The sequence below is a fragment of the Cryptomeria japonica genome, chromosome 6 (genome assembly GCF_030272615.1).
Source record: "Cryptomeria japonica chromosome 6, Sugi_1.0, whole genome shotgun sequence".
Classification (NCBI taxonomy): domain Eukaryota; kingdom Viridiplantae; phylum Streptophyta; class Pinopsida; order Cupressales; family Cupressaceae; genus Cryptomeria; species Cryptomeria japonica.
In genome coordinates this window covers 661,060,248-661,087,250 of record NC_081410.1, presented here as the reverse complement: position 1 = coordinate 661,087,250, position 27,003 = coordinate 661,060,248, and the positions used below count along the sequence as shown (strand labels likewise).

The following is a 27,003-nucleotide window of genomic DNA, read 5'->3' as shown; positions in this document are numbered from 1 at the left end:
GAGAAGATCAAGTGTTCTTATTGTAAGAGGGCTGGTCATGATGAACATAAGTGTTTAAAGAAACAAATTGATCACCTTTCAAATCTTCTTGAAAAGAATAATATCAAGGTGTCTGATTCAATCAAACAGAGTTCATCAGAAGGATCTTCTAAGGATACAGATAAGAGTAAAGGGAAAGGAAAGGATAAGGCCCTAGTTGTTGTTGCTTCACAACCTAATTCTTGGATAATTGACTCGGGTGCTTCGCACCACATGGCTTCTTCAAAAGATGATTTCACCTCTTTAGAGCCATGTTCTATGCCTTCCATACCAATGGGTGATGACACTCCTGTTGAAGTGCATGGGATAGGGTCTGTTGATGTGGGCAAAGGAACATTTAAGGATGTCCTTTGTGTTCCATCTTTATCAACTAATCTCCTATCTGTTTATCACATCACTCACACTAGTTCTAGCAAGCAAGTTGAGTTCACACCAGATACAGTGGTAATCAGTGAAATGCATAATGGGTCTACTATTGTTGTGGGAAAAGCAGATCATCAATCCAGATTATATCAGTTTTCTCACTTTGTTCTTGACTCTCTTTCGACAGTTTTAATCACTCATGCAGATGAGATTAGTTGTTTGTGGCATCAACGATTTGGCCACTTGAACTATCGTTACTTGCAACAACTCAATAAACAAGACATGGTTTCAGGGTTGCCTTCTATTCAATTTTTTGATGGAGTTTGTCAGGGATGTATTCTTGGTAAGCATCCTGAGGAGAAGTATGATAAAGGCAAAGCATGGAGAGCTCCATAGCTATTGGAGCTGGTACATAGTGACTTGGCAGGACCATTTCCACAACCATCTTTCAGCAGGGCTAGATATGTCTTAACATTTATTGATGACTTTTCCAGATTTACATGGGTTTACTTTCCCAAACAAAAATTTGAGGTATTTGAGAATTTTCTAGATTTCAAAGCTTTTGTAGAGAAACAATTTGGGAAGTTCATCAAGATTCTGCGTATAGATAATGGGGGTGAATATGTTAATAATCAATTTCAACAATTTTGTGCTTCAGAAGGTATCAACATGCAGCACACAGTTCCATACAGTCCTCAGTAGAATGGTGTCGCAGAATGGAAGAATAGGTCCTTGAAGGAGATGGCAAATTGTATGATTAACTCCAAGTCTTTGGCACCTCAGTATTGGGCAGAGGCCATCAATTGTGCATGTTACATCTAGAACCGAGTTCCTCATAAAGTTGTGAAGGGGGTAACTCCTTTTCAAGCTTGGACCAGTCGGAAACCTACAGTTAAGCATTTCAGAGTGTTTGGTTCTCTTGCATGGGCCCACATTCCAGCAAAGAAATGCAAGGTTATGGATCCGCAAAGCAAGCCTTGCATATTTGTTGGGTATCCAGATGATGTCAAAGGGTATAGACTTCTCCATCCCTCTACACATGAGTTGTTCATTGAGAGGAGTGTTCATTTTGAGGAGAGTTTTTCTATTTCTTCTCATACCACTTCTCCATCCACTGTCACATTGGAGACATTGCATGATGATGACATTTCTTTTGAGGATTTTAATCCTCCTCATCCTATTGAGGAGTCTTCTTCCTCCACTTTAGATGGTGACAGTGATGGTGAGGATTCACATTCTTCTCATAGTCATCCTTCAGAGGTTGATGATTCTCCCTCAAACTATCCAGCTTCAGTGCCTCTTTGGGCTTGACAAACTTTTGAGTCAGCAGGAGATTGGCTTGGTGATCCATCAGATTCTAGAAGAACTAGGTCACAATTTTAACAAGCTCCACATCTCTTCATTGCTTCAGCTTTTGATCCATAGTCTTTTCGAGAAGCTACACGTGTTCCCAAATGGGATGCTACAATGGAAGAAGAGTTTAATTCCTTGGAAAGGAATCACACATGGGATTTAGTTCCTCTTCCTAAGGGAAGGAAACTTGTTCGATGCAAGTGGATCTATCGAAAAAAATTTGCAGCAGATGGGTCGGTTGATAAGTATAAGGCTCGCTTGGTAGCAAAAGGCTTTTCCCAAGTTCTAGGGGTTTATTACTATGAGACTTTTGCTCCAGTTGCTAAGATAAATTCCATCCGGCTTGTCCTTGCTATTGCTGCAACCCATCATTGGGATGTTCATCAGATGGATGTCAAGAGTGCATTTCTTCATGGTGACCTTCAGGAGGAAATCTACATGGAGCAGCCACAAGGGTTTGTTCAAGATCCTTCACTTGTGTGTCAACTTCGAATGTCTCTCTATGGCCTCAAACAAGCTCCTCGAGCTTGGTATGCCAAGATGGACTCCTTCCTTCTGACAGTGGTTTTACTCGATGCCATTCTGATCCGAACGTCTACATTCTGCACTAGGATGATACTCTCACATTTCTAGTTCTCTATGTTGATGACTTGTTGATCACAGGGAGTCACTCATCCACCATCAAGGTAGTGAAAACTGCTCTACATGATAGATTTATGATGTCAGACTTGGGTCTTCTACATTACTTCTTGGGAATTGAGATTACTCAATCTTCTTCAGGCATCTTCCTTGGACAACCCAAGTATGCACTCGATATGATCTCTAGATTTTGCATGGCCGATTGTAAGCCTACACCTACTCCTTTTTTGTCTGGGGTAAAACTTGAGGCTAAGTTCTCTTCACCCTTGGTTGATAGCACTTTATATCGACAAATTGTTGGGAGCCTCATCTACTTGACTCATACGAGACCTGACATTTCATATGCGGTGGGCATGGTCTCTAGATTCATGCAGGAGCCACATAAGTTGCATTGGAAAGAAGCTAAGAGGATTCTCCACTACATTCAGGGTACTCACAATTATGGAATTCAGTATGCAGCAGGCATGGATATTGACTTGGTGGGATATACGGATTTAGATTGGGCGCGTGATTCTCGGGATCGCAAATCCACTTCAAGGTATTGCTTCTTACTTGGTTTTGGTCCAGTTTGTTGGTCAAGTAAGAAGCAGTCTACAATTACTCTTTCATCAACAGAGGCTAAGTATCGAGGGGCAGTTAATGCCACCACTGAGGCTATTTGGCTTCAGAATATTCTCACTGAGTTTGGTATTCCAGTTAGGAAGCCTACTATCATCTTTTGTGATAATCAAAGTGCTATACAGATCTCAAGAAATCCAGTTCATCACCAGAGGACGAAACACATTGAGATACATATGCACTATATTCGGAAGCTCATTCAGGAAGGCATCATTGATCTTAAGTATTGTTCTACAATGGAGCAAACTGTGGACATCTTCACCAAACCCTTCACTGAAAGCAAGTTCCTTCATTTGCGATCTTTGCTTGGGATACGATAGGTGTCTACTTCAGGAGGGACTTCTTAGTCCTCCTTTCTTTCTCTCCTTATTTAGCGGGGGGCTACTCCTCTTACGGGGGGCTTCTTCTTTTGGGGGGGCTATCTATGTACATGGGTACCTAACATGGTTGCATTTGTCGGGACCCATATTTTCACCCACCTAAGCTACGCTTAAGGGGGGGTGTTAGTGTAGGTTTTTTATTTTCCTTATGTTAGGGGGTATTTATTTTTTCCTACACATATATTATTTAAGCTTGCTTAGGTTAATAGGAGTGGTTTATAAGAGGACACGTGGTGAAATACTTCAGCTACATGTGTAAATCTCCACCTCACATGGGTAGTTGAGTTATACACCCTCTTTTGGCTTGTTGTGCCACCTCTCATAACCACTATTTTGTCATTTCCTAAGTGGGTTATGGGGTAGTTAGGTTTCACACCCTCTTTTGGCCTTATGTGCCAACTTTCTCAACTCCTTTTTTGTCTTCATGTAAGGAGGTTATGCCACATGTTTTGGCATTTACCAAGAAGGTAAAACCTCCCACTTTTAATGGGGAATAGGAGTTAATGCACCCCTTGGATGTATATGCTTATATTATTAGCACTATACTCTCACCTTCACTAGATAAGTTAGTGGAGTGAAAGCTCGGTGAGAGTCTTCTCCAAATTCTCCTCTTTGTCTTTGTTTCTCTCTCATATTGAAATTATCTTCATTCAGTTATTTTGATCTTCAATCATCCGTTGTGTGAGGAGTTGCATGTGATCTACGACCGACATCAGATCTTGGCTCGATTCTCCTTTCTCACAGAATCTCAAAGAGGATTCTAAACCTGTAAGTACTCCTATGACTACTAATTGTAAACTATCAAAGAATGATGAATTTGCATCTGTTGATGAGACACTTTACCAATCTATGATTGGAAAGTTGAAATATGTAGTTCACAGTAGGCCTGATATAGCACATGTAGTAGGTATAGCTGCAATATTTTATGCAGATCCCAAAGAAACCCATATGACAGCAATCAAGAGAATTTTCAGATACTTGAGAGGCACTGAAGATTATTGTTTACTATATAAAAAGAGGAATGATTTTGACTTAAAATTCTATACTGATGCTGATTGGGTAGGAAATATTGATGACAGGAAAAGCACAAGTGGTGGAGCTTTCTTCTTGGGAGAAAGACTAGTGAGTTGGCTTAGCAAGAAACAAGGATGCATTCCACAGTCAACAACTAAAGCTGAATATGTCACTGCGGCATTGAATTGTACCAATATAGCATGGATCAAACAATTGTTGGAAGGTATGAATGAGACAGTTACCGAGCCAGTAACTATATTTTGTGATAATACAAGTGCTATTAACATTTCAAAGAATTCGGTAATGCACTCTAAGACAAAGCATATCTCTATAAAGTATCATTATCTAAGAGAAGAAGTTCAAGAAAATAAAGTTGTGCTGGAATATGTTAGTACAAAGGAACAAATAGCAGACATCTTCACAAATCCACTGCCAAGGGACACTTTTGAGTATCTCAGAAGTAAGTTAGGGGTCCTACCCCTATCTAGTACTCACTGACAGAGTTCGGTGAAAGCATCAATTCCATGACTCTACATAATACTATTTGTGAGTTGATGTTGATTTACACACTTTAGGAGGTTGCCTAAAGTTGTGCAGGAAATAGTGAATGAAGACAAGATGCCCTGACCGAGACTGAGATGATACATTTGTATATGTTTTAACAGCAAGGAAATTACTTCACAGGGGAAGTAATCATGAATTAGTTTTACTTTTGGCATTGTTGTCAAAGGGGGAGAAGACTAATGACAAGGGGAGAAGATTACAGGAGAAGTTTATAGCTCAAGGATAACAGGAGAAGAATAACAGCAGTCTGAATCAATTGGAATAAATCAAGTTGGTATTTCCATCAATGCCAAAGGGGGAGATTGTTGGCATTACATTAAATTTGTTGGTATGATGATATTGAGAAGGTTGTTGGATATTGATGATATAATTGATAAAGGATGATTATTGTCTTAATAATATTATTTTGTCATTGATGTCAAGCAATTGATTTTCTGATTCAGTATGATGTTGCCAAATCTTAAAGAGTATGTTTTGATGAGTATAAAGATGTCGGTAAGTGACACTGAAAGAATGTGATAATGAAGGGGAGTAATAAGTTATTCAATGGGCAACTATTACCGAGTTAGACAGTGATGAGATAATGTTATTTTGATTGTTTTGATATCCTACATATGTGTATTCGAAGACTGAACGAGAAGGAGAAAAGATTTCATGCAACGGAATGAGTAAAGGTTTGATACTGTTCTATTTTACCGAGCAAGGAGCTAGTCGGTAAACACCAAGGTTATCAGTGTTGGTTAAAGAAGAAAGAAGTTACCGAGTAAAGTTCAGTATTTATCGAGTATCAACCGAGCAGTAACAGAATGCATTGGATGAATAAATACATTATTAAATGAAGGATGCCAATGAGCTGGAGATTTATAGAAGATTGGAATGTCATGCAAGAAGTTTGTTAAGGATCAACGGCAATGAAAATTCAAGAGTTGGATATACATCACAGATTGAACGGTCATAACCGAGCACAAGTACCAAGGAAGGTATACAAGTTTCAAGACAAGATAAAACATTTTTCAGTTCGAAGGATTCAATGAACCTAGTCAAGTTTGAAGATCTGGTGGCTAATATTAATCATGGGAAATGTGATTAAGGAGATTAAGCAGTTAGGAATTGCTTATAAATAAGGAAAAGTTGATGAACAAAGTATGCGGGCAAATAGAAGAGCAGTCATACTGTAGAGGTGATTACCAAGTACAGAAGATTGAAGATTTGATTGAAGAACAAATTGAGAAGCCCAGCAAGGAGGAAGATAAGTCTTATGACAAGATTATTTTGAGCACATAGAGTCTTCTTTAACATTTTAGATGTGAAGTTGTAGATATATTTTATTACTGTTATTTATTTTTGTAAGTGACAGAAAATCTCTTAACCGAGTGGACCTAACAGTCTTATTTGTAAATCCTCTAGCAAGGTAACATTCTGAATGAGTGTTTGAAATCCTTTGACAAGGTCACTTCTAACAAAGTGCAAGATTCTGATAGATCTGAGGGAAATCCCTTGACCGGGTCACATCTAGCAAATGTGTTTATGTAATCTTTAACAGGATTAGCTTTTAACCGAGCATACTCTAGAAGAGTTTATTTTCTTAGTGGGTCTGAAATCCCACAGTGGTTTTTCCCTATTTGGGTTTCCACATTAAATCCGGTGTTAAATGTGTTTTGTTGTTTCAAGTTTATCAGTTTATGAGTTTGAATGATTTACAGTCATAGTTGCATATCAAGTAAGTTCTACTGAGGTTGAATATGATGAATATTTTGAATTGTGAGTTTATCTGATTCACCCCCCCCCCCCCTCTCATCTAACTAATACTTTATTGTGGACTAGTGATGCAAGTGTTGCTTTATTGTGGATTGTGTGTGAATAGACTGAAGAAAATTGGAAGAAACTGTACTCCTGGAAACATGTGATCTGTTCAGTTCCACACCCATTACTAGACGTAGGATTTACCTTAGCCACAGATAGGAGCTGATTTATTATGGATGGAAAGGGGTGAAAAGGAAGCTTTATTATGAATGGCTAACCAATCTTAAGTAGATAAATAACAAGCCATGATAGGAATGGGTAAGTTTATTATGAATGGACAGGTTGTGAGTGTGTGCAAAGTGAAAGGATGAAAGTGAATCCTGAAGGAGGGAGGAGCAATGTCTCTACGCATGGCGCCAGTAACCTGATTTTCACCATGGTACTTGCTTAGGGTGCCACCAAAGTGGTTTTCACCATTGGATGAATTTATTTATCTTTACTTTTTTCTTTTTTTTCCACTTTTTTTGTGTCACAAGGCGCCTGTTTGCCAGGTTTTCACCAAGTAACAATTTTTTATGTTTATGATTTTTTTTCATTTTTTTGTATTTTTTTATTTTTTGAATTAGGATACTTCGAAGAGCTATGTAAAACCTGTGAAGGTGAATGTTGTTGATAGGATCCTCGAAAGGTTCTCCCTCTGGGGTTGAGAGTTGATATGCACCGGATCCATAGGATGTTGTAATGATGTAAGGACCAAGCCAATTTGGTTCAAGTTTGCCCGTCTTTTCTCGGTCCTGTTGATTTTTTGGATTCTCCTTGAGAACTAAGTCACCCACCTCAAATGTGTGAGGCTTTACCTTATGATAGTAGATGCATTGTTCCTTGACTGAATGGTGTATAGCCCGAGTGTCTGTCTTCCTTGATAAAGGAATTGAGATAGAATTACTAGTGTGTGGACTACGTAGGCCCATATGTGTGTCACCTAGAGAAGTTTGGGCATCCTTGATAACAAATTCTTTCAAGGAATCTCCATTAAAGGTCCATGATGTATCGCCATAAGGGAAAGGATGTGTGGAACAATTGGATGAGTTATGAAGGTGTATGATTGCGAAATGAAGTGAAAGTAGGATGGCATGATGGAGACTTAGGATCAACAAGTATGCTTTTTGACTTGAAATTGTAGAACTTTTGCCCCTAGTTATTTAGATATTAGGGGAGATCAAATCTTGCTCTTTTTTCTTCATAGAATTTTTATCCTTGACCTTGATTTTTGCAGAGTCCAATAGCTTTTGATTTTGATTTGGACTAAAGGCCTTTTCTTTATTTTTGACTTTTATATTTTTTTTTTCAAAGCTTGATTTTTGATCCCCAATAAGTAAGGGCTTTTGTAATTCTTGTTGATCCAAGTTTGGGAGAGGAGTGGAAATGGAAGGAGTGGATGAAATGATAAGGCTATGTGAGTTCTCAAGAGGGTTGGTGATACACTCAATAGATTCTTTGTTGGAACCACTCTTAGGACTATTGATATCAAGAGTTTCTTGCACCACTAGAGGAGATTCACATTCAGACTTAGTAGCCATAACACTAGGTGGTTCACACCCAATTCCTTGGTCTTGCATACTTCTTATAGACTATTCCTATTGACTGAATGTCTTAAGAGATAGTGGGAGTTGATCAACATGAAAGATATACTCACCACATCCCAAGTCTTTAATATTGATTTTTTCTTTGAGCTCTGATTGTTTGGATGTAGAAGCTTTCAATGATTCTGGATCCACATATGTTGATGAAGGAATAGCTTCTCGATTGACTGGGATTGTTATTTTTGATGTAGGTCGCAGATTGTTGCAATATATGAATGGATTTGGGTCAGCTTTGACGGTCACTTCAACTCCATTGTGTGGAAACTTGATACATCGATGATATGTAGATGGGACTGTGCTCATCTCATGAATCCATGGGCGTCCCAACAGTATGTTGTATGTGAGATCGAGGTCTAGGACTTGACAAACCACATCCTTTGTAATTGGCCCAACTCTGAGAGGCAAGGTGACTATGCCTTTGGATGAACGCTCTTCATCATCATATGCCTTGATGGTAATTTTGTTTGTAGCATTCACAACTTTGTCTGAATATCCCAATTGTATTAATGTGTTCAAAGTACATATATTGAGACTAGCTCCTCCATCTATCAAGACTCATTTTATTCGATGTTTATGTAGGAAGACTTCAATGTGTAAAGGTGGATTATTTGGTTGGCTCACGGAGGCGTCATCAGCTTCTGTGAATGTAAGGGAGTGTGGAACGGAAAGGTATCCCACCATGGCTTGAAACTGGTCCATGTTCATATCAGTAGGGATGGAAGTGTCTCTCAAAGTTTTGTCAAGAATGGCTTTATGTACAGGGGATATGCGTAAGAGCTCGAGGATGGAGATAAGCATGGGTGTCTTCCCTAACTGTTCTACAAGATCATACTCAGGTTTGGTTGATGAGGAAGCGGTGTTTTTAGCTGGAGCACCTTGCAAGGTGAATTTACCTAGACGAGTTGTGACATTACATTCAGAGGTAGGTTCGGAAGAAGATCCAATGCCTTTTAGGAGAATCTTCGGTCTTTGGGTAGAATTCTCAGGCGTTTTGTCCTTGATGATAATGGTAGAGACATAATTGTCCATCGAGATGTGATTGACAGTTGAATAATAGTTATAAGATGCTCTGGTATAGTTGGTCTTCTCATATGTGGCTTTGGCTTTTCCCTTGTCATGCTTTGGAAATGGTTCCTTAAACATCTCATGTTCTTGATTGGATGAATGCCCTTCAATCTCAATGTCACCTCTATCAATAAGGTCTTGTATGATGTTCTTCAGTCGATGACAATTTCCTGTTTTATGGCCCTTGCTCTTGTGATATTCACAGTATTCATCGTTATTCCACCAATTTGGTTTGACCTTTGGCTCATATGGAGGTAGATCTGGAATTGTTATTATTTTGTTTGCCACTAGCTTTTTGAAAACTGACTCTAGTGGTTCTCCCAATGGGGTGTACTTCCTTCGTGATTTTGAAGTTGTTTGAGTATTCACTTAATTGTTTGTAGAGCTTGATCCGGAAAAAATGATTTTGGGTCGTACTGTATTGGCATCAACAACACCATCATTGACTATGTTCTTCTTTTTATTCCAAAATATTGGCTTGTCTTTTCCTTTAAAGTCCTCTCTGTTTTCTTTGAATATTTTGACGATGCCTTGCTCAATTAGGACCTTCTCTATTTCTAAGCCTTTTTCAATGACGTCCTTGAAGGTGGACAAACAAGCTTTTCTTAGATCATCACCAATTTCTCTGTGGACATTCTGGGTGAACATCTCTACCATTTGTTTTTGTGGAATTTCACAAGAGCATCTACTGGCTAGATTTCTCCATCTTTGTAAAAATGATGAAAAAGATTCTCCATCATTTTGCTTGGTGTTGCACAAAGTAGTGACTGATATGTCTGTCTCTATGTTGTATGAGAAATGTTGGATAAATGCCTCTGCTAAGTCACCCCATGACTTAATTCTAGGTGGAAGTTGGGAGAACCATTCCATAGCTTGATCACCTAAGCTTTGTGGGAATAATCTCATCAAATATGTCTCTTCTGCTGCTACCTCAATGCAAGCTGTGAAAATTTGTATTATATGTGCCTTAGGATCTCCTTTTCCTCTGTACTTATCGAACTTAGGCATCATGAAATGTGTAGGAAATGGAGGCATTGGAATGCTCTTGTCAAATGGATAGGGACATATGTCTCTCATTGTGTAAATTGGCTTCGGTGTATTTATGTCCACCATTTTCTTTTGTAAGTCTTTAATTTGCTGCTCCAAATTGTTCTTAGGTGGAGACCGACTTCTTGGACCATACCCCATGCCTGAACCACTGGGTGGAGGAGGAGCCTATTGCATATATGGATGGTATTGATCATACACATGTTCATATGGAGGAGGTCTATAATGATGTTGCGTATATGGACCCCTTGGTATAGAGTCATGATGAGGAACGGAAAATCTGCTTTGTCCATGTATACCATACTCTACAGGCATGTCATGAGTTTGTTCTAATGTGTTGCCCCCAAATTTGGTGCGGGGTTTCCTTGTGCCCAAATTTTGAGCATGCCTTTGGATATCCAATTGCTTTGGTGGTTGGTCCTTAGCATTGGTATGTGATTGAGTATACTTTTCTACATAAGACTTCCATAATGGTCTGCAAAGGTGAGTATCATATGCTTGACCATGTGTGTATGGGACCTTCGGTTTTTGAAACAAAGATGGTGGTGATTCAGGCACAAGATGTCGTCCTCTATTGCCTCCACTATTAGGCCTCCTTTGATCCATGTTGAGGTGAGGTTGTCGCAAAGGTTGATTTTCCATTATTTGAGACATGTCAAAATCATGAGGAATCTTGGCTCCACTTTGTGCCATCACTTGTAAGAAGTATTGTCTATCTCTTCTCATTATTTCCTCAACCAATCGATTAAAACGGGGATCCATAATGGAGTCTTCCACTTTTGCTGAATGTACGGAAAAGTTGTCCATATTGTCATTGTGTGTATCATTGTTGTTTGTAGTGTCCATGTTCTCAACATTTGGAATGTTTCTATAGGCATCCATGTCAGGTAATGTAGTATGATCAGAATTGAAAAAGACATCATTGTCATACTCATAGGAACTCATGTTTGCAGACTCTTGAGCCTCTTTAGCTTCTCTCCTGGGTTTTTGGGAACGGGTTTCAACCATGAACTAGGTATTTGACCAAGATGTGTGAGACTAGATGAAGATGAAAAGAGTATGGAAGACCAAGAGTTTGGATGGAATGTAAATGAATCTGAGGTGTACTTCCAATGTCCAAAGTGTAAGACCAAGTATGTATGTAGTAGAGTAGGTGTGGCTTCCAAGGAGATGATAGTTTCTCTTAATGAGGTAAGTTCACCTTGACTCTAAGTAAGACCAAATGAGACCCAAAGGTGATAGACCTTGATGAGGGACCACTTAGCAAAATGTTGTTGTATGTAGTGTGTTGACAAAGTATGATGAGGACAAGCAAGTGACCTTTTGACTCAAGTTTAGACAAATGTGTATGTAATGTAAAGTGTTAAGCAATGATGAACTGTGTGAGACCCAAAGATAGGTTGAATGCTAGATGAAAACCCAAAGAGATAACCTAGGAAGCTCAATAAGTCTGAAACTGACTGTTCTTGTTGGTTGGACTGTAAAGTTTTCCAATTCTGAACACAGACATGCCTGTATACTTCACAGATGTGATTAAATGACGTAGACGTGGTTCCGTCAGACACAGACGCATTTCTGAGATTTTGTAAATGTAATGTTGCTTAAGAGAACACAGACGCGTTTTTGCCCTTCACAGATGCAGCTAGATGATACAGACGTGATTCTTTTAGACACAAACGCGTTTCCAGAAATTAAGTGCAATTTTTCCAATGTGTGAAGTTGCTTGTTGTGACCAAATCTAAATTTTTGACTTTTTTTTTTCGTGACAAGAGGACACAATGTTGATGAAGACTCAATGTTTGCAAGTGTTTAGACTCAAAAATGACTCAAAAGAAAGTGTCTTGTTTGATGTAAAAATGTTTTGCATACACTTGAAGACGCCAAAGACACAATGTTTTGATGTTTGGTCTTGAATGTTTGATTGTTCAAAATAAGACAAGCACAATTCTTGTGGCTGGCCAAGACAATAGTTGTTGATCCCACATGGGGTTTCCCCTAAGGCTATGCTATTTAGAGCGGATACTTAGATACTTGACCCCATTGGCTCCACCCTCGGCACTCACTTATCTGGGGCAGCCAAGCACCAGTCCCCATGAAAACTCTCCGTGGTGAACTTTGTATCTCTAATAAGAATCGTATGTGTGTGGGTCGCTCTAGAGGTCCGACCTCCTGACCCAACAACTAGAAGGATTTTGGCTTTCTAAAACAAAAAGGTGCTAGTAAGGGCATCTGCTCGTGTGGCCATACATGCGGCACTTTCAGCTCTGTAAATACAGAAGGCTCCCAGCCGGTAGGTGTTACGCCCTACAACTTATCAAATAAATTTGATCAAACAAGTTTATGGGGAGACATAGTGTCTGTATGAACTAATCAGCACACGTTACCCATGCCTTTCACCATGGATATAGTTGTTTATAGTGGTTCGGAAGAGGATGGTTTTTCCTCGCTACCACTTGGGTCATTCTCTCCTTACTAGTAGTCTTAATGACCACACGGGGAGACAAGCCCTCTAGAGATTAAATAAAAAGAGCTTATTGCCCAAGACACAAAAGACACTGGTTCAATTTTAGTGCACTAATTGAAGTGTTTGATAATCTATGAAAACAAGGCACGCAAATGAAGATCAAAAAACCCTTGCTAAGGTCCTGCAACAAAGATTTGTTAGTATTTTGGGTTGTTTCAAATGATTACCCCTTCTGCAAACACACAAATTAGGTAAATTTTAGATCCAAAAGACTTTGTGAAATAGGGGCCTTCAACAATGCGTTTTTTTGACCAATTCAAAGATTTGATTCATCATAAAAAAAGACCACCTGTAAAATTTCAAGAAATCTCCAGAAATGTAAGAAAATCCAAAAAAATTGCTAATTTGCTCCAAAAAAAAAAAATTTATGAAAAATCATAAAAAATTCATATAAAATGCAAAATTGATCCAAAAAATTTGAAAGTTTTACTAGACACCCCAAATGGTCTTCCAAACCTACATAAAAAAATTTCTGCAAACAATCCAAGCTGTTTGTGAGATATGAGCAAAATAATGCAAAACCCTAATTTTCAAAGATCCAATTTTTTAGGAATGATTTTGCATCAAATTGAAAATCTCAAAGAACAAATCCTGTGTATAATTCTGATATCTTTCCAAAAATGTAATAAAATCCGAAAAATTCGCTAATTTGCTCTCAAAATTATTTTTTTATGAAAATACATAAAAAAAAATTCATAGAAATTTCAAATATCCTCCAAAAAATATGAGTTTTGTACTGAGCACCTCTAATAATGTTCTTGACCTGCAAAAACATTTTAATGCCAAAATACAAAACCGTTTGTGAGATTTGATCAAAATAATGAGAAACCCTAATTTTTAAAGATCCAATTTTTGAGGAAATATTTTGCATCAACTGTGTATAAATCAAAGAGCTTTCCAAAAATATAAGAAAATCCGAAAAATTTGCTCATTTTCTCTCAAAATTAATTTTTTATGAAATTCATAAAAAATTCATAGAAAATTCAAATATGCTCCGAAAAATCTAATTTTTGGATTGTGAGCTCTTGATATTGTCTCAAACCTGCAAAAATAAATTGATGCAAAAATTCCCAGTTTTTTGTGAGATTGGATAAAATCTCTCCAAGATCTTGATTTTGTGTCCAAAACCCTAGCTGCACAAGGCTATTCTCCAAATTGTTTTACAAAACAGCAATGTAGGGTTAGAAAAACCTGCAAAAAAAAACACATATCTAACAAAAATCCATGTCCCACAGGGCATTCCAAAATTCTTATGGTGAAAGTGGAATAACAATATTGAAGGACTAAATAGATTCAACCACAAAACCCTAGCCTAACAACAACAAAGATCCACCATAACATATGAAGATTACCTAAGACAATGCAAATCAAATCAAATCACAAAGATCATACCATCACATGTCCAATAGGGTTTGGATCTCCATTCTTCCTATCTCCATTGATCTTGCTTGATATATTTGCTCTCAGATTTTATGTGTGCACAAGAGCTCAACAAATAACGGAAATGTGGTTGCAAGTAGGCTTGATCGCATATGAAAGTTCGAATGCGTAGAGTAGTTGAGGTTGATAATGAAGGAAGCATCTCCTTATAAAGAAGACACTATAAGAAATGAAGGGATAAGATTGAAAGGTGTAAAAGATAAATGGTCGGTTATGATTAGAGGGTAGGTAGAAGAAATAAGAAAATAATAAGAGGGTAGGTAGTGTAGGAATTAAGAGATGAATGACATGTGTCATAGGTAGAAAAGGTTAATGAATTAATTAAATAAATAAATATTTAATTAATTAATAGAAAAAGTGGGATCAATTAAATGAATAAAAGTATTTATTTAATTTAGGAAAAGGGGAATTTAAATAAATAAATGTATTTATTTAATTTAAGAAAAGGGGAATTTAAATAAATAAATGTATTTATTTAAATGAGAAATAAGGCTAGAAGAGGGTAAATGAATTAATTAAATAAATAAAGATTTATTCAATTAATAGAAGAATTAGGCTAAAATAATTAAATAAATAAAGATATTTATTTAATTAGACTGGACAATTTTAGGTGTCTACAGTGGTCATTGGAATTCAAGCCAAATATGCTTAAATATCCTCAAATCAGTCGAGGCATGGTGGTTGTTAGTTGTTGAAGACATTTAATGGAGGACAAAATCAACAAAAGCACTTTGTTTTTCTGCAATTTTCAATGTTTTGTTGCACTTTCTAATGTTGTATGGGTCTGTACAGGAAAGATACGCTTGTGAGACCAAATGTATTGGAAAGGCCTATGGACCCTGCAAGTTGATAAGAAAAATTTGGAACTCAATTGGTTAGTAGTTGCTTTGTAAAAGTGGGCTAATTGAGCCCTACTGCGGTGAGAAAACCTCGATTTTGATTGACATGTTCCAAAGGACCACATAGTTGGTCTAAGACATTATTGAGAACTCCCAAAAGGGTGTCTGAAATTGTTCCCTATTTTTGGAGAAAATACTGGAGTAGGAAGATATTGTCACCAGTCCTAAAAGGGAGGGCTAGTAGAAGCTAGGAGCAAGACAGGCTATAGATGGTAGAAAGTGTCTCCAAACTTCTTGCGGTGACTAAACTAGGTTGAATACTCCATGAACAGCTGGTAGAAGCCATTGATAACATTGTGGTATAGTTGGGAGTCCATCATAGCATATGATGCCATTGGAGGGACTACTTGAGTACTCACCGTGACTGCACTTTTGTGCCAAGAGAAAACCCAAGCCTGGATGGGTTATTTTTTATTGTTTGAGGCACTAGAGAAGACTAAAACATTGAATTCTCATCCTCATCTAAACCTTGTGCCAAGGTTGAATAGGTGAGTTGAGAGAAAGATCTCCCTTGTCAACAAAGAGGAACCACCACAAGCGTTAATTGGGATTGATACTCCACCTTTGTTGCATCATCATGGCGCCTGGTGCAATAATGGCAGGACCATGATCAAAATTTTATCATTTTGACATCATGGGCCTTGAAGACAAAGTGCCTCCATTTTCCCTAAAATCCCATTTAGGCTTGAGCACATCGTGCCAACGTCTGTGCGTCGCACTAACATCCCAATAAGTTCATGGAATCTTGCATGTCACAGCTAGTTAGGTACCTTATGACGTGTGTCCTCAGGCTCGTTTTCTATCGTAACGGATCTTTGTGCTTCCTTCCGCATTTAAAAACCTTTCTTTGCTCATTTTGAAGGGTTCCCTTTTGGGTTCTTATGTTATCTCTCTCGCGGTGGCTCTCTTGGCTCTCATATTGATCTCGTGAATGCCTTACCAACATTATCAAGTTGTCTCTATCTCTATCCACAATGATCTTGCAACGAGCACGCATCTCAAGCTTCATCACATTCGCATCTCAAAAAGGGTGGTTTGGTTGCACGCCTTGTCTTCTCTTTATCATTTATCTACATTTATCATTGCATGCAATATATCTATTGTATCTTTGAATGTATCTATCATCTAGGTGTATTTAACTTACCAATTTATCATTTTATCTACTTGCAATAGGGGTTTGCTTCCATTAAGTGGAGTATAGTTTCTATTTGCATATTTACCGATTATCTTTTATTCCAATCTATCTGGATGTCCATGGTGGTGGAAACACCAAAACAAGGGTCTAACTGAGGTAGGCCCCTATACAGCCCCAACATTTTCCCTTGTCTTTGTGTGTGCAAGTGATGAACAAGTGTCGTGCAGTTGAGAAGAGTCATTGTTGGCTCTCGGGACGGTTTTGTGTTCTATGGTCGTACAGATGATAATGTGTCGCATTGGCATTCGCACACCGCCCTGGCGTCCAAAACTCGAGACCTTCCCAACTCTCTAGTGTAATCTACTTTGAACTTTGCATTGCTTTGTTAATTTAGATTTTTATATTTCACTATTTCCACACTTTAATCGTTCAATTATTTCTCTTTTAGTATAAGCTCTTATTTTGTTATCCCCTAGCTCACCCTTAGTTCCAGATTAAGTGAGGTAGCGACGGATTGATTTTCTCTTTAGGATTCATCATCTTAGAGGTAGCAAATCCCCTCCTCTACAAATCCCAAAGAGATATCTTGGCAGGGGTAGCTTTAAGTTGTTCAATAAGATCATACTCTTTACCAAGATGTGATATATGAAGTGCTGGTGGAAGGATAGGTTGAGAAGTAGGAAGAGAAGAAGGAATCACCGAAGGAGGATTAGGTTGCCTATTGTTTCTTGCATTATATATGTGAGCAACCAAATTATAACTCACTCAAGTAATTTGCTTAGCATACTCATAAGGACTCTTGGTAGGATACCCTCCTTGCATAGTAATAATTGGTTTGCTAGGAGTGCAAAAAGCATCATTAGTATAACCACCTTGAACCACAAAGAGAGGCTTGTTAAGAGGTTGGGAATTTGAAGAAGGACTAGCGCCTTGAACCTCAAAGACGGGTTTATTAGGAGGTGTTTGAAAATTATGTTCATTATTTTTCATGTTAATCATTCTTTTAGATGTTTTCAAATGGTTTGAAGAAGTCTTAGTAGAAATGAAATCATCAAGAACATCATCTAGCATAGCATAGTCATCATTACTAAATGGTTTGTGTTTGGATTGAAAAGAAGGTAAATCGTCACAAAGAGGATTATTATAAACCACCATGTTATTAGATTTGGAGGATGATTTGATAGGGATTTCTTTATGAGGAGAGTCACCCAACTTATCAAAATCATCACTATGAAATGCCATAGTAACAATGTTAATTAGCCTTTGGCAAAATATTGGTTTAGAAGGCTTAGGATAAAGAAATTCATCAAGAGCCTCATCAAGTTCTTCCTTACTAAAAGTATAATCATCATAAGTAAAAGGATTATCATATGTATGAAAATCTTGCAAATAAAGATCCGACATGATTGCAAACTAACTTTTTGAAATGAAAAGTGCACATAAAACTTAAAAACACAATGCATATAACAATATTTTTGAGATTTTTATGTTTTTGATATAAAAGAAACATGCAAGAACAAAATCTAATCAGATAATGCAAATGTAAGGTCGGGTTAACCAAAATGTTTATGGTAAAAATGGAAACAAGTAGTTTTAGGACCTAATCTCACTTTCATCCAAATAGTGGAATACGAAAGCACATAAAGGAGTGATCCTCTTTAATTAACTCTTGTGGAAGAGAGTCAAGGGGGCACTTTTAGGGTTTCTATTTCTTCACTGATATGAAAGGGAATATGTTAAATATAAAAATTATGCTAATAGGATGAATGAAAGTAACTATAACGGCAGTGATAATACACTAATAAAGTAACAAAACTGAGACAACAAGTACAGATCTGAGAATAAGGATTTGATGTGCACATGTGATACCAAACTAATCCTGATTTGACAAGATGGTCTCAGAGACAGTGAGAAGTTGCAAATTGGAAGGCTGAATTCTGAGTTTGACTGAGTTGAACTAGTGAAATCTGAAGCCAAATAAGGAGGACCAGGGTGTGGAGTGCCTTGATCCTGAAGGACTGGCGCGTGGGGCACCCTGGTCCCCAAGATCTAAGTCCAAATTTTGATGTTGGGTTTGTGCCTATCTGTTAAGATCTCTCAAAAATTGCTTTCTCCAACAAAAACCTGTAACTACACCTGCAAGCTAGAAAATAGTGTGTTTGTGGCTATATAGGGTTTTGCCTTAATCAAACCCCTTGTTTTGGTGATTTCCACCTCCACAAATAGTCAATAGTGTACTAAAAATGTGTGTGTGCTCTAGAATCTCATGTATTTGTAAGATTCCTATGAGCTAAATGCAAACTAGAGTTCTACCCTATGTTTTGAGCAAAACCCTAAAATGAATGTAATGTAAATGCTTCAAATCACAAATGCAATGCAAATCTAAAGCAATAATGTAAATATGAGAGCTAATATGATGTAGATCTGAAACTCATTATAGAGATATGAAAACAACACGAAATCGTACAAAATCCTAAGGAAGAGGTACAAGCAAGTCAACCACCAGTGATTCCCTTGTCATTCTTCAATATCTCCTAAAGTTTCCATAATTGATGAAGATGTTGATGAATACTTTATTGATATATGAATTTGTTGATTTTAGACTTCACACAAAGTTGTCCTTTCACTTCACAAGGATATCCTTCCAAATTCTAGAGGATCCTCAAATGAGGGAAAGAAAGGTTTTATATATGAAACCCTAATTTTAAATTTGATAATTGGTCGACTTAGAATTAATAAAATTTGACACCAAGCGAGATTTGAACAATATAATACCGACCAATTAAGCTCCCAAAATTTGAGTTAAAAAATTTGGGACCAAGTAATATACTACTTGGTCTGGCCAACTTTTTTCCGATTTTCTAGGGATGCGAGATATCATGATTCTAAAGTCAATCCAAGTTATGTAGATATGAAAAAATGTGCCTTGAAGATTGAAATTGGGACATTATTAGGTTTAAATTTAAGAAAAAATAAAAAGGGGTGCACTTAGGGTTAAGGGCCCAATTTTATGATCTGTGAATAGCAGAAAGAGGGCTTTAGATTTAATTAAATTAATAACTAGCATGCCAATATTTTATAAATAAAATTTATGTAGAAGATGCCGAGAGATATCAAATTCTTAAAAAAATAATCTTTAGTGGTTAATATTTTTTAGAATATGAAATGATTTGCACGCAAAAAAATAGAGGTTTCTTTGAAGTCTAGATTTAAAAACATAATTTTTTAAATTAGAAGTTTTTTAAAAATCTAGATTTAAAAATATATTTTTTAGAATTTAATCTTATTTTAGAATATGAAATGATTTGGATGTTTAAAAATTAGAGGTTTCTTTTACATCTAGATTTAAAAACATAATTTTTTAAATTAGAATTTTCTTCTAAATCTTTATTTAAATTTTTTTTTTTTTTTTTTTTGCATTTAATAAATAATAATAATAATAATAGGAAGTTGCTTTTTAATTTAGATTTGTTTCTTTTAAATCTAGATTTAAAAATATAGTATTTTTTTCATTTAATAAATAATAATAATAATAGGAAGTTGCTTTTTAATTTAGATTTTAGTCTGTATCTTATTTTTGAATTATCCATTGTCTAATCATTAAAATGACACGGACAAGAAAGTTGGGTGGGTGCCATCGTAGTGTTACGCCTCTTGGCGTAATTAAATACCTAAGAAAGTCCTATAAATGCAAAATGCAATGGGACACACTAAGACAAGTACTAACGTAAGCATGGAATTGAACATCCTTAATTAAAGGTATACAATTTACGACACTACAATATGTATGTGCATGCATATGTATATGTATGCATGTCCATCTATCATTATAACCTAAGGATTCTTTCCTAACATGGCCCATCGAACTTGTCCACAAGCCAACCTTTCATCTCCAACTTTCATAACTCAAAGCCATGGCCATAAAATTTATCCATCTCCTTCCTTGAAGTGCATGGTGTTTCCTTCACACACAAAATTCACTAATGTGGAGCTCCAACTCAAGAAAATGCTTATAACATAGCGAAGATGCCCATGCTTTCAAAGAACTAGCTAAGGCCTAATACTAATACAATGTGAAGAGAAGAACTAATGGAATCTCGATGAGTGGTAATGTGTTGGGTCGACTAGTTGCAATAGGAATCTAGTCCATCTAAAGAAACAAGGCGGTAGCATTTCACTTTATGAAACAATAGGGATAGTTGATAATCTCCAAACAAAAAGAAAGAATGAAAAGCTCACAACATAACTTTAAAATAATACATCTTGGTATACGATATAGGGTAGATAATAAATATAATTAGCATGTTAATATGCTAATGTTAATTTATAGATAAAAAATAGTTTAAGAATAAATTAATATTTGGAAGTAACTTTTCTATGTGCAAGTAGATATTTGCGTGCCTAATGCACAAGAAGATGAAAAACTTTATAAAACCATATATAAATCATCCTAATCAACAGTGAAAATCATGTGAGTACTTGTACTTACGTGTGCAATAATATAATTTGTAAATTTTAGTTCTATATGCTCTTCCATTTTTACTATGGTATCAGAGCTCTCGATAATTTTGGGTTGGGACTATGGTGATGGAGCTTGAAGCAAAGTCATGAGATATGGTCTTCCTAAAAGAATCCTTGAAACCTCTTATATCCATGTGGGCTTGGAATGCTTGATTTGGGTATGCAAATTACTTTCAACAAGGGCCACCAAATGCTGGACAAACTTTCTTCAACTTTGATTCTGCGACATTTTATTGAGTAGAGCTTTAGGTGCATTTACGAAATATAAGAGAAAAAACAATGTTTTGAGTCATGGCTCAAGAAATTCCAAAACCTTGCAAGTCTAATTGAAGCGAGCACATTCATTGTCAATACTATCAGTACTACACTTGCAAAGTTATCTGAGACAAGCTACATTTGATGAGTATAACGTAAAGATGACAAAGAGAATGTTGGAGGGAAAGGGAGATTGGAGGATTTCCATATCTTGAGCTCGTATTTCACTTTGAGATGGTATAGATTGTTTGAGAAGCACCACCACATTTGTGTCCCTTTCATGGAGGAAAGGGACTTGGTAATTCTGGTAGTATTTGTCGATAATGTAACCTCTAAAATAAGTGGGATTAATGACCTACTCATTTCGTGGATAGTGTAACCTCTAAAATAGGTAGGGTTAATATATCTACATTGGTTTTGATCTTGGTGTACACCAAAGGATTTGCTTTCCAAAGCACTAAAATAAGGATATTCACACTATTGAAGGAGATTTGCTCTTTCATATTCAAATACTAGAGCAGAAATTTTGACATGCTTGAATAATGAACTCTTGAGGGAGGGTTGTTCTCTCTTTGTACATAGTGGTTGGAATTGGTTCTCCCATGTGGTACAAAGGATACAGAGTTGGACAGTCATGACATATCTTGATCCAATTAGTTTGGTATGTCTTATGTGAGCAAGGAGATTCAGCGAATGTGATTCATTAGATTTTCATCGTTTGGATAGGCTCTAGTGTTCAGTCCATGCCATGTTCCAACCTTTGTTTGAATTGAATCAATTGATGTAAGAAAGGGTGATATGTTAGAATATAATATCTAAGTCTTGTATATAGGTTAAAGAATATTATAATATCTAAGTATTGTATATAGGTTAAAGAATAAATATAAATTATCCTGTTAATTTGCTAATGCTTTTTATTAGATAAAATGGGAAACAAGGGTCCCTACCCTATAACAAAGCAGACTCGCGGACAAAGACAAGTACAACAGCTTCCCAAGGGAGTAAGACCCAACTGGAATTAAGGTACCAAACACACACACACAACAACCAAAATGCATGAAACAAAAAATACCCAAGGATCCTACCTAAACAATGTCAAACCAATCCTACTCAATCTCACACCCTTCACTCTAGGATGAGATTGGGGGACAGATTTGGGAATACCTTTCTTCCTCTTTTGTACAATGTCTAAAAAATATTATAATTCATGTCCTCAAATTTGGGAGAAGTGTGAGGGGATTCCTCTACAAGTGCCCATCCATAAGTACAACAGAAAGAGAGAAATGTTGTAAGCAACCACACAATGGCAAAGCTTAAGGTGATCCGAAGCCAAAGGAATAGCAAACTGAGTAACTGATGCAAAAGGTGTGTAGAACTCATTAAAAAAAGCCAAAGCAAAACTCACCAAAGTCAAACCAAACACATGAGAATCCAGAGCTAGAAGAGAAGATCTAACATCCTAAGAAGACTCGTTAATATGTCAATGTATAAATAGTAGTTTAGTAATAAATTAATATTCAAGGGTTACTTTCATGTATGGGGGATAGGCATTTGGATGGTTGGTGCACAACAAAGATGAAGGACTTTTAAAGCCATATTGTATCAACGTAAATCCTCCTAATAGAGATTGAAGATTCTAGTGAATACAATACAATGAGTATCTGTATTTGTGTGCATTTGCAGTGATGTAATTTCAAAAAAATTGCTGTATACTCTTCTATTTTTATGGATAACAAGACAATTTACCCTAAGAAATTATTTTGAAAAAAAACCCGACTATAAACGGCCATAACTTAATATTGCTAACTCAACCATTCACAATACAATAAGATATTTCACTTATTTTTAACCCTACCCGTGTTGAGTATTATAAGCTCATCACTGTAAGAAACTACAAAGCAGTATTACAAATTAATGAATATAAAACCATGCGCCAAATAAACAAATATAAGACACAAAAAAAAATTCTACGTCTCACAACCAAATACTCACTAGTTGGATCAAAACCCCAAACCCCTCATTTGTGTGAGGTGTATAGTCTATAAAGGGTGTATAACATGCAAAAAAGCATACAATATATATCCAAAAATCCAAATGCATGTATATAGTAAATTGAGAGCCAAGACAATGTTGTTCTACAAAGACCACATGGAAGCACAAACACCAATAATCATTCATGTATCCAGCTGTTATTGAGCTCAGAGGTAAGTGTGCACACACAATGACTAGTCATTTGTGCCATTGACAGTATGGACCAAAATAAAATGATTTAAAAGATTGTGCTCCATGAAATGAACATCAGCTAAGTTAGATAACTGGACAGAGTGAGCATCCATGAAACGGACAAGGTTGAGAGATACACACTAAGACATGTCAAATAGTATAAAACAGTATTCACTGCCACAGTTGTCAGTGTAGAGGAATCGGCATCTGAACTTTTGTCAAAATCATGTCTAGACAGCATTTTCTCCACCTATATAATCCAAAAAGCCAAATCAATATATTGGATAAAAAAAATTATGTGAATCAATAATTTCAAAAATGTACTGACTGAAAAGGATCAAAGGAGCCTTTAACAGATTTCTTTTCAATAAAGAATAATTCTTTCAATCAATATCCAGAAATTTCAGTAGTTCAGTTGATTGTTGCAAAAGATTTACTAGCATTATCAAACTTTACTTTGAAATACTTGCAGGCAGTTTAATATTTCTAGGCAACTCCTCTCAACAACATAGGGTATTGCAAAATTGAGAGACAGTGATAAAATTAGCATTAGGGAACACAGTTTACATTTGAGTGATCACAAAAGTAACCAACGTAATGAGCTGCATCTAAATATTAGACTCTATAAAATTGCATTACTCTAATTTGATTAATGCAAATGGCATATTAGCCTGGTGACTTTATCTTCTTTGAGAACATCCAGATTCCATTGAATACAATGATTTTCTTCCTCATATTTCTCTCTCAGTGCATGATAAAACTAATCAGCATTCGCCCCATCTGACTTGGATGAAGCAGCCATCAGTTCTTTGCATCTCATCTATCATAGACATCTCAAGTTGTATAAACAGCATCATTCCTCTGAACTATACAATCTTAATTCTCCATTCATTTTAAAGTTGCTGTATGTTGTAGGATAGATGAGAACAGAAACACAGGATTGGTCCTGATGTTAGAAATTTGTTTCGGCTTGGAAAAGCAGGGTATGTACAATACTTGAACAGACAGCAGATAAAAGTTTGGCAGAACACACTACAACTCAGAACCATGTGCCCCATTTAAATACATGTAACCTTGAATCCAAGTATCTAAGCAGAGTTAAGATCCATCAAGGCTGATAGATATCCATTGATAGTCGGACTATCAAAGAACCAGAAAACCCACCTAAGGAAAATGTCTCAGGTCCCAAAATTTTCATTCTGTCAGGTAATTTTGCTCCTATGGTAATACCAAAAAATCTTTGCTCATTTAGTAGTACCAAAATGATGCCCAATTACAAATGGAGCATGATGTTTTCATATGCAATATGAGTTCAGCTGTTTGGTGTATAATGGGGACAAAATGACAAACATTCAAACTTATGGAACATGTTCTTGTTTACTCATGAGATCTAGAAGAGTAGTTGCCTTTCGTCTGGCTCTAGCAGTGCCATTTCGAGAAAGTTCAACTAAGTCCTTATATATACCAAGCTGCAATGCTGTCAATAAATGTGAGGAGTCATTTATGCCCAAGGCAAGCAAAACAGCAGCAGCATTCTCTTTGTTGCGAGCCGAGCCTGAATGGATCAAATCAACAAGAATATGAATAGCAGATTGCTTTCCTATAGTAATCCTACCTTCTTGATGAGTAGCAAGTATTGCAAGAATAGCAAGAGCCTCATCCACCATTCCAATATTTTGGTCGACAAGCAATGCCATTAGAGGAGGGACAACTCCAGCCCGAACAGCCCTAGATTTGTTTCCTTGATAAATTGATAAATTGAAAAGGGCAGTAGCAGCATCCTTTTTCCCTCTTGGTGTTCCATCACGTAGTAGATCAACCAAAGGAGGGATGGCCCCAGAAGCTCCAATTGTAATCTTGTTCTCATCCACAACAGATAAGCTAAAAAGAGTTGCAGCAGCATTTTCTCTTGCTTCCATACTACCATGCTTTAAGACTTCTATTACATAACTGATAGCCCCTGCCTGAACAATCAATCCTTTGTTACTACTATGAATAGATAAATTTAGAAGTGCAGTCACGGCATGCTCCTGAATCTTCGCATCAGTTGATGATAACAACTTCACCAAGTGTGGAATAGCTCCTGCCTCTGCAATTAAAATCCTGTTATCTGAATTTCTCTTTGCAAGTAATCGAATTTCTTCTGCAGCAGCTCTTTGCACATCTGTCTCTCTACAAGAAAGTTTCTGAACCAAAATGTCTATACCTCTTTGATCTTCAAAACAAACATTAGAGCTGTTACTGCATACACTGGAGCCACTGGGACCTGCTTTACTTGGTACTTCAACACCGTGAGTTTCACACCATTGAGCAATCAAGCTTCGAAGCACATAATTTGGTGTCAAAATTATGTGAGGCAAGACTTGCTGAGTCTTGGGGCATGTTTTGTGGCCTGAATCAAACCATTTCTGAATAAATAATCGGTCATACGTCTACATAAAACAGATTTACACTTGATTAGTAAAATGCAAAAGAATTGCACATGCAAATCCATAAAATTCAAATATTATGGTCCTTACCTGTCCTGTAGCAACAATAACAGGATCTTTCATCAACTCTAATGAAATTGGGCAACGGAAATCTTCTGGAACAGTAGGGGAAGTAGTCTCTAAAGCAAGACATTCAACACCATACTTATCTTCTTCCAGGCTCCCAATCTCCTGAATACCTTTCATCTTTTTCAGAAGATAAATAATATGTTCAGCAGTTTCACCCATCTCACCACCTCTTTCTTTCAAGAGATCTTTCACTGCCCTTGACTCTGTTGTTAAATCAGAAATTGTTGATAGCTGCAGTTTGTCTGCTAGCCTTTCTAAAACAGCAGAATCTGCATTTCTACCGTCCTTGTGTGAAAGGGCAATCATGATATCCATGAAAAGCTCAATATCTTGTGTATCAGCTCTTCCCTTGGATCTCTTTAATTGGAGGTGCATTAGTTCAACCTGAATAGGAACCAAAGGCTAAATAAGTATTTGAAGTGATTGGGAAATACAAAAGTTTAACATATAACTGAACCTTGTCCATGGTTGGCTACTTTCAAAGAAAAAATACAAACCAAACTATCCTCTTGAAAGCTAAACTCGTAAGAGTTGAACACATACCAAGAAAGGAAAAATATATATTTGACCTATAATTTAAATCAGCTTAGAATACAGACTTCAAGAAGAAATGCATGAGATGAAACACATGAGATCAGGGTTTCCAGAACCTTTTCGTTAGGATTTCAAAGTTTCCTCCAGCTATAACATGCAGACTAAAAAATATAACTAGTTTCAGAACTCTAAATGAGAAAATACTGGACCAATAAATCCAAACAAGATGCATTGCAGACTCCTTCCAATTTATAAAAGGAAATTTCATTTTGATTTTTCAGTTTATGGATAGGCCTAAACAAAATAAGTAATAATTGTTTGAAATTCTGATATGAAAATCTACAACAAAATTTACTAATATTAGTTACTGTTATATGCTCATTTTCTGAATAGGTTTCTAGAGTTATGCTTTTCTTCAGCAATTTAACAAGCTGCTACTAATGCCT

At 36.6% G+C, this 27,003-nt stretch overlaps 1 protein-coding gene across 2 annotated transcripts in view; it reads right to left on the bottom strand.

The window, feature by feature from the left end:
- Positions 1-23,237: 23,237 nt before the first annotated feature.
- LOC131070725 (U-box domain-containing protein 13) overlaps positions 23,238-27,003 on the bottom strand; it is a 46,656-nt gene continuing 42,890 nt past the window's right edge. Inside the window, exons 3-5 of one of the 2 annotated variants that reach the window (XM_058006336.2) lie at positions 25,985-26,407; positions 25,081-25,897; positions 23,238-23,715 (exon numbers count right to left, since the gene is read on the bottom strand). In XM_058006336.2, the coding sequence (XP_057862319.1) occupies positions 23,696-23,715; positions 25,081-25,897; positions 25,985-26,407 (1,260 nt within the window). In that variant the 3' untranslated portion in view covers positions 23,238-23,695. Of the gene's footprint in view, positions 23,716-23,989; positions 25,898-25,984; positions 26,408-27,003 lie in introns of those variants that run through there. The other variant, XM_058006335.2, reaches the window with a different exon arrangement.